The sequence below is a fragment of the Chrysoperla carnea genome, chromosome 1 (assembly GCF_905475395.1).
Source record: "Chrysoperla carnea chromosome 1, inChrCarn1.1, whole genome shotgun sequence".
In the NCBI taxonomy this organism is placed as follows: domain Eukaryota; kingdom Metazoa; phylum Arthropoda; class Insecta; order Neuroptera; family Chrysopidae; genus Chrysoperla; species Chrysoperla carnea.
Window position 1 is genome coordinate 9,504,458 of NC_058337.1, and position 9,079 is coordinate 9,513,536.

At 30.0% G+C, this 9,079-nt stretch overlaps 1 protein-coding gene across 1 annotated transcript in view; it reads left to right on the top strand.

Annotated features, from left to right (window-relative positions):
* Window positions 1–7,510, top strand: part of LOC123290698 (limbic system-associated membrane protein-like) — a 219,529-nt gene extending 212,019 nt beyond the window's left edge. Inside the window, exons 9-10 of the mRNA XM_044870966.1 lie at window positions 7,205–7,276; window positions 7,341–7,510. Coding sequence (XP_044726901.1) covers window positions 7,205–7,276; window positions 7,341–7,510 — 242 coding nt within the window. The remainder of the gene's footprint in view (window positions 1–7,204; window positions 7,277–7,340) is intronic.
* Window positions 7,511–9,079: the final 1,569 nt, after the last annotated feature.

A 9,079-nucleotide genomic window follows, 5' to 3' on the forward strand; every position in this document is an offset into this window, starting at 1 on the left:
AGATTACTTTTAAAAGGTAGCTTAAGTAACCCAAAATTTAAGATATTTTTATTAATAAACTCCAAAAATGTTCGTAAACAACTCCTGAAATGTTGAATCGTATACAACAATGAAAAATATGCTCTCTCACTCTAACTCATAGGTTTCCATATACATTGCTCTCATTCGCACGGACACGTTTTTCGCTCTGGCATACTGTTGGTGATGGAATTTCGTTCTGGCATTAAATATTATGAATTATTAATATATTTTCTTTATTCTGTTAAGATTTGAAGACTGATGAAATGACAACATTGGATTTTTTTAAATAAATATTTATAGCGTTCTGGCAACAATTAGGTGGGATGTAAATGTTCTGGCAAAAATTGTATGAAGTAAAAATATTGTCGAAAGTAATTTCCTAAAATTTTATGACTTATACTTTAACAAAAATGAGCCTTATTTGTTACACTCTTTAAAAATTTAGGGTAGTCCAACCCGGCCACACATGACTGCCAGAAGTGGCTTTTCAGTATCTGAAGGTATTGAGGTATGAAAAGTTTCGTGACTTTTGAAATGACAACCTTAAATTGGTCACTGGCCCTCCGTATATAAGAAGTGGCAAAGTTACACTTTAAATTAGCATCTTGTTCATTTTAAAAACTGAAAAATTTTGAAAAAAAAAACGCTGTTCTTTAATTCCAGAATTACTTCCAATCAATGATCTATTTCATTTTTGGAGATAAAAGGTATCAAATTCCACAGGCCACATTTTCGAAAGGGTGAGATAGTGATTTTGTTACCCTATACACCTTATCAGAATAAAAAATTAATTATTATAAATAATTTTGTCGACATTTAAAAATAAAATATATTAGTAAAATATAAAAGCATATCGATACACGTAACTGATAACCACCTGAAGAGTTTCCTACATAATATTATAGTATATACCTATTTGTAATATGTAGTAACTTGACGTCTTCACACTACGTTTTTAACTGTTACAACCACCATTTTACTTCCTTTTTAAACTTGCAATAAACATTCTAAACAAATTATAAATTAAAATAATTTAACATTTCTAATTAAGATATTTCATTTCTTTAATAATTAATTACTTTAATTAACTACAGTTATGGTATTATATATTAAGTATATCTACCGAGTGTTTTAATTTATTAGCATCGGTAAATGATTATCCAACTGATTGTATTGATAATAAAAAATAACGGTTAACATTTTTACTATGTACATACTTGTAAGTGTAACCCTTGAAAGAAAGAAAACCAGGTGTGTTATTTGAACTTTTTCTCTTATTATCGTGCAAGAATGAATCATATTTCATATGAAATATGTATAATGCATCTTGTATAATTAACTAGCTGTGAACTACCCGCTTTGCTGGGCAACATCCCCACTTGCACCCCTCCCTCCACATTTCCTTGCGTGGGATAACAGTTTTGTATAATGTACATGTCATGCTCTTTTATTTGATACCCCACTTAGGTATATTTGTAAATATTCGATAATTCCTTCCCACTTTCTCGCTACCCCTTTCTACCCTCCGAAGGTTAAAAGTAGATAAAAACAATAGATCTTTGAAGCTGGTTGTATATCGTGTCAATATTTGAGCTTAATCGATGCACAACTTTTTTAGTTTTTGAAGCATATCCCTTTCAACCCCTATTTCAACCCCTTACTCTACTACAATATGGATGTATTATACATAAAAACCTTCCTCTTGAATCACTCTATCTATTAAAAAAAAACCGCATCAAAATCCGTTGCGTAGTTTCAAAGATTTAAGCGTACATAGGGACATAGGGACATAGGGACAGAAAAAGCGACTTGGTTTTATAATATGTAGTGATATCTCAGCTGTTATTCTAAAGTATGAGCTATATTGCTGTACAGTTTCATTAAAAACCATTAGCTAGTTTTAGCGTGAAAGCGTAACAAACAAACAAACAAACATGCTTACTTTCGCGTTTATAATATATAGAGATTTGTCCATTTTTCACGCATGATGTACGATAGATAGTATATTATTAGACATCCTATAAACAATCCCTATCCAAATTTTCATCTTGTTCGATAAATTTTAGAGTTCAGGATAAATTTCGTGCTCTACTTTAAACTTGACTTGTTATACCATTTGATTGAAAATTTTAATGAGACATTCGGTATAAATATATGTGTTTACATGAATATGTGTTTATTTGTTGATGTTTAAACTTTATTTCAAAACTAAACAAGATTGTTGTCGGTTATTTTCAAATCAACATCTCAGAATATATAATCAACCCCTTCTATACCACCATTCTTCTTCCTTGGTTGGTAGGTACTTATACTGTTAATGCGTGTGTACGTGGGTGTGTATGTATGAGCGAATGAGTGAGTGAGTGTGTATGTAACAACTTCTTATATAACCTACAACAAACTTTTCTGAACCCCTATTTTAATTTTACCATAAGTAGCAATTAGGGGGAGATTAGTTATAATTATAACAGGCCACAATAATTTCTTACCAGACGAATGCGATACATAATATGAAATATATTTTATACAAATTATTTATAAGTTATACTTTGCGTCACTTATTATTATACCAACCATGTTTTTGATTCGTCAATTGTAATTTCACATTCATTAAAATTTATAAATACCTTGCATGCTTGTTTGCCTGTACAGTCAAACCTGGGTAAACCACAGTTCAAACGACTTAAAAAGATTTTTATCCGATATACAATATTTACACCGTTTGAGCTACTAAAAGCATAAAAGACCAATTTTTTAATTTTTCGACGAAAATGATTCGTTAAAAAAATTATTATTTGTCGAGAAAATAAGCTACAAAAATATTTCATAAAATTTTTAAAAAATTTTATAATTTTTTTTCTATGTGGATTAACAAGCATTAGTCCTCTTCATCTTTCTTGGAAATCATTCATCTTTAAATTGACTGAGATCCCTCCCATTGAGAATCTGCTCACATAAATTTTAAACTAACAATGTAGTCCTGTAATGCACCCATTTATGAGACGTATTTCCATTGACGAATCAGATATCCAAGCATATTTTGAGCTTGGTACATTCTTTGACTTTGCCTTTGAATCGAATACTTCAAACAGAAAACCTGGAACTTGACGAGGATGTCGAGCTAGCTGATGCTGCGAAACATATTTTGATTGATAGAAGAGGAAAAGTTGGAGAAAAGTTCAGGGAAATTTACAAAAACCATGAGCGATATCTGCGATGAATAAGACAATAGAAGTGCGGAAGCCAAAGTTCGAGTCATAACAGACTCAACGCTCGAATATGCAGGCTGATGCGGTTGAAGATTATAGATCGAATTTTGAATCATCGCAATAATTTATCAAATTTATTTTGTCTCTTTCTCAATAAAATTAAATATTTTGATGAAAACTTTTGCTCGACTTTTTGAACTAAAATATTCAATTTTTCATTATGATTCCTGTGACATCTGAGTCAACGAAGTTCAACTTTGGCGAAAACGCAATGCCGGATGGTGTCAAAAATTCACTCGAAGCACTTATATTTGCAATAAAGATGTGTTTCCGAATGTGTATTAAATGCTTCGCGTTTTGGTAGTTTTGCCTGTGACAACTGCGACGAATGAATTCTTCTTTTCAACCTTGCGCCGTCTCAATACATACCTTAGATCGACAATGCCTGAAGATCGGCTAAACGGTTTAGTCCTCGCTCAATATACCTCGCACATTATTTATTGAAAAACAGTGACTGAATATCACAGTTTTATCTGATTAAATGTTCTCTTACTCGAAAAAAGAATTTGTTGTTTTTATTGCAAGAGTTAAAACCCCTCCCTTGGATAATTCCTGCGCACGGGCCTAGACTGAGGAATATTTTATAAATATTTTTTCTTTTTTATAAATTTTTTGCCATAATAATACATTTTTCAAATATTTTGGTACGCTCTCACATTTTCTATAGGATTAACTCAAAATTTTCCAGAATGACGAATGTGGCTGGGGCCCTTCGAAACATATTAATTATAAAGAATTATATTGCGTGGGACAGGTGGGACTATCATACACATTTGATTTATGCGATCACTGTATAAAAACTGCAATTTTTTCCTTGTCACGAATGAATTAATTATTGTTTGAAGTATGCACATTTCGCTGTCTATCCAGTCAAATAGAATTTTGTGAAAAACGTGCAGTATTTTGTAGTGTAAGCTCAGCCATACACGCATGGAGAGTGAAAGTTTTATAGTAAAATAACAGTCAAAAATATTATTTTTAACCCAAGAACAAAAAAGATCAGTGCTTGATCGCTATGTGTGTGCGTATCTGTCTGTCTGCGGAATCGTAGACAATATGTTTCAAGACCAAATCGGTTCAGTTTGGAGAGAGAAACAAGAAAAAGAAGAATTAACTGCATTTGTCGAAGGTTTTGTAAATATAGTTTGTATGCTAATATAAATTCAACCTTTTGAAATAAAATGACTAATAATAAATTTATTCTTTCGAAACCTTCATTTCTTCCGAAAAAAATACTGTATATGGAAGTTTCGAAAACCTGGATATATATATCTGAATATCTCGTTTTATAGTTAATCAATCAAAAAATAACTTTAACAAAAGTTGAAGAGTTTGATGGGCGACATCATGTTCTGTCATCAGATTGAACCTAGTTTTTCGGGTTTCTTTAATAGCTAAGTTGGATCCGAAACGGTAAGAGATAGAATAACACTTTAAATTAAAAAGTTGATCCTCTTGATAAAAAAAAACTACCTGATCTATAAATGTGAATATTATAATATATGGTGGTTTCAAGTAAATTAAACGCAAGAAATGAAGATCTTGAAAGATTAAATTTATTATTACCTTTTTAGTACAAAATAATACTTTTGAAATATCAACCCAAAAGTACCCTAGCTTGTATACAGAGGTTATTTGTACACCAACCGAGTTCATCCAATATATATGTGTACAATAAGAAACTTTTCCGAAGTTAAATATTTGGTTAATTCAATACAAGGCATAAGAAAACGCTAATAATTTCATACATTTTCTTTAAATGATTTAGTTTGGAATGATACTTTTATAGCAAATCTGTCACTGATTATCAGGAAAAATGACTTCATCTACTCCAAAGGCGAAAATCGAAGTTAAAATTATTGGAATATCCAAAAATGGTTTGATGAAAGAAATTAAATTAGAAAGGTATTAAGTCGTGTGATTGTGTGCTCATTAGTTCGCATTCGACTTCCCTGTAAAAAGCCGCGAGGTGCGTGAAAATGCGTAATGTGCGTTTTCAACATTTTAATTTTTTTAAACGAACTTTTCGTACTTTCATTTGAACAAATAGAAAAAAACGAAAAAATTACACAGAAACCGGGTCTTCTAGATATCCGGTCTAGGACGTAACCGACTCCATCACTCCTTCTGATCTGAAAAACTATCTACTGTTGGAAATAGGATAATTTTGTTGACTTCACTTTTGTTTAATTTTTAATTCATCGAATTATTTTTGAACATAATTCCATACAAATTGAATCGAAATCGGGGAGATATTGTATGTGTATATACATAATCCTGATCCAAGATTGGGCTTGAAAATAGACATTCTTTAAATTTTGAAAAACTCTCTACTGGTGGGGGTAAGTCTAGGTTTGTTCATAACCGAAGTTTTTCTATGTAAAACAGATTTAATTTTATAATTCATCGAATTATTTTAATTAATTCTATACAAATTAAACTAGATGAAGTTAAATAAAACTAGTGAAAACCAACAGTTGACTGAGTTAATTGTTTAAATACCATGTATAGACAGTGTTGATTACGCAATCGTTTGTTTCTTTAGGTTATGTAAGTAAAGAAAGATAGTCACTTTTAGATAGCCACGGATATCCTCATATAATACACACAATGTAATTTTCGCTTAATTTGTGCCCTCGCGGATAAAAAGTGATGTTTACGCAAATATGTTTCAAACAAAAGTTGTTTATTTTTTTCTAAGGAACATTTTTTTTAAATTCAAACTTTTGTTCTATCTCTAACGGCTTACAAGATGGACCCTACGGACCCGAGACCCATTTAAACTATGATGCTCATTTAGGAACTCGACCTCACTTTTTACGTACTGAGCACACTGTAAAAATTTCAGCTTGAAATTTTTTTGGTTTTTCAGTTATCGTGTTGACAGAAAGACGGGCAGACAGACAGACTGGCAGATGGACAGACAACCGAAAATGTACTAATTAGGTGATTTTATGTTTAACACCTATACCAAAATTTGGTTCGTTGCATAAATATTTTTAAGCGTTACAAAATTGGGACTAAACTTATTATACCATGATATATTTCATATACGCATGATATAAAAATTATGAAAATATTTTTTGCTTGCTTTATTAAAATTTGTATATTAAACATTCCCTCCTAACTTATCATAATTTGGAGAATGAGGTATAGTTAAAAGCGTCTTAATCGTCCGCTGGTTATAGGCTATGTGACGTCATAAAATCACAAACTAAAAATAAATTTTTTCTCATAATACCGTGTTAGGTATCAAGTAAAAGGGCGTAATTAGCACCATGAAAACATATTTATGTTGTTTTACTTTCTCCCAAAACCCCAAAATAGTTTAAATAAATACAGTTCAAAAACTAAAACCTCGACTACAAAATCACGTTCTTAAAAGTAGGATAACAAGAATGTATTTTCATCTGGAACTTTTATTGTAAGTAAAATTGTCATTACAGTCGGGGGACGTCTTTTCCGTCCGGTAGAAAACTTTTTAATTTTAAGTCCCCCGACTGTAATGACGATTTTACTTATCATAACAGTTCCAATTCTATTCTTGTTTTCCTACTTGTAAGAGCGTGATTTTGTAGTCGGGGTTTTAGTTTTTGAACTTTATTTTATGATATTTATAATTAATTTTATAATCACCTCTTCGAAAAACATACATGATTATTAACATCAAAATAATTAAATACAATCTTCATATAAAAATTTCATTTGAAAAGTATTTCCCTACAATTTTCGTGGTAAAACATTTAAGAATAAACTAAATTTTACATATTTTGGAATGAGAAAAGTTTTCCTTTAGATTGGTTGTATAAAAGTAAAGTGTAGAAAAGTTTTTTTTTTTCTTGTAAAAGTTTCGTATGTATATTTAAAAACTTTATTAAATATTTCAAAGTTTTTTGTTTGTTTCTTTGTTATAGGTAAATCCAGGAAAAAACCTTCGTCTGATAATATTTTGAACGAAATTGATGATGGATTATCGAATCAAAAAGGTGAGTAAATTTATATTTTGAAAGTAAAAGATTTACTAAATATTTATTTTATATAATTTTTCAGATCAATATCGAGGTGCAGAAATAGAAGATGAAGATTATATAAATAATCCTAATTCTGGGAACCAAATATTTATGTCAATTTGTTTAGTTATATTAAGTTGCTTCTTCCAGACAGCCAGCCATTTTGCGGTTATCAGTGATTCTCTGATATCATCTTCAAAACATCTTTAACAATTATAACAATTTACTTTTGAGATTAAATTCACGAGACTTATAAATTTATTTTAAAGAAACATCTAGTCAACTAAATAACACTGTACATATCGCTGAACTTAGAAAATAATTTTACTAGATAAAAAAGAAACACATACACAAACACAAAAAAAAAACAAGGCTTTTGTGATCGAGTGCGTGGATTAATTTATGTGCGCAATTGTTAAAGTATGATGAGACCAAAAGTAAAATAATGTAGTGATCTCTGTATGAATGTATAATTATGGTGTAAAGACAAAATATATACTCAATTAAAGTCAAAGTACTTTCTTTAAACTTCAAATTAATTTCGTATATGCCGTTCTTCTTAACTTTTTGAATCAATTAAACATCAACTAATCTCTAAAATTTTCCTCTTTCTATTTCCAGTTATGGAGATGTATTGATTCCAACGCTTTTTTTTTTACAGTTATAATCGTGGACGAAAAAATACTGTGATTGTTCAAAATCGTTTAATTGGAATATTATTTTTTTTTAATTGAGTAAAAATATGATAAAATACAGGGTGGGCGAGTTTAATCTATTATGACTAATAGCTAATTTTATAATTAACCACCCAAAAATTAAACTTTAACAAAATTCGCATACTTTGATAGATAACATCATGTTCTGACGTCAGATTGGACCTGGTTCTCCGGATTGCTTTAATAGTCAATTTAGTAAATATTTATCCTAAAAATTAAGAGAATAACACTTTAAATTAGGAAGTTTATTCTAAAAAAAAAGCTGACATTTTTTACTTCAAACATTTTTTTCGAAAATCGTTAGCTTTCGGTGGAAATGAGACTTTAAAATATGTAATTATTGCATTTAATTGAAGAAAATAAGATTAAAGTTTATCGGTAATTGTAGGTCAAAATCAGGGACACAGGCGCATGCCTGTACGACCCTTAACAAATTTCGACTAAAGCTTTTTTCTGTAGCTAGCGTGTTTTCTTTCGATTAAATGCAATTATGACAGATTTTTAGGCTAATCATTTCCTCCGAAAGCTAACGAAACCTAATCAATTTAGAATCTAAATTGATTGTTAAAGCAACCGGGAGAATTGGTCCAATCTGATGTCAGAACATGATGCCCCCCTCGAACTCTGCAACTTTTACTTTTTTGATTGGCTCACTACAAAACGAGTTATTAGCCAAAATAGATTAAAATGGTTTATCTTGTATAATAATCATAAAAATCATTTTTTGAACCTTATTTAATGTCAATCAATACATTCAACTTATTCTAAATCAACTATTAATAAATCTGGTTGTGAATACCACTGAACCTCTAATTTAAGGCTAATTTATAAACTCACAGTTTTCAAAAATATTTCGGAAAAAACTTAAATTTTGTATTTTAAATGTTCAAAAACATATACGTAAAAACTCTGCTTTTTTATACTGAAATCACACATCAAGGCTTGAGATAAGCCAAAGCCTGAAGAAAACTGTCAATAATAGACCTTTTCATTTTAAAATCACGATTCACTTTTGTTTCGGACTAAATAATTTATAACCAATGTGATAAAAAGAATAATAAAT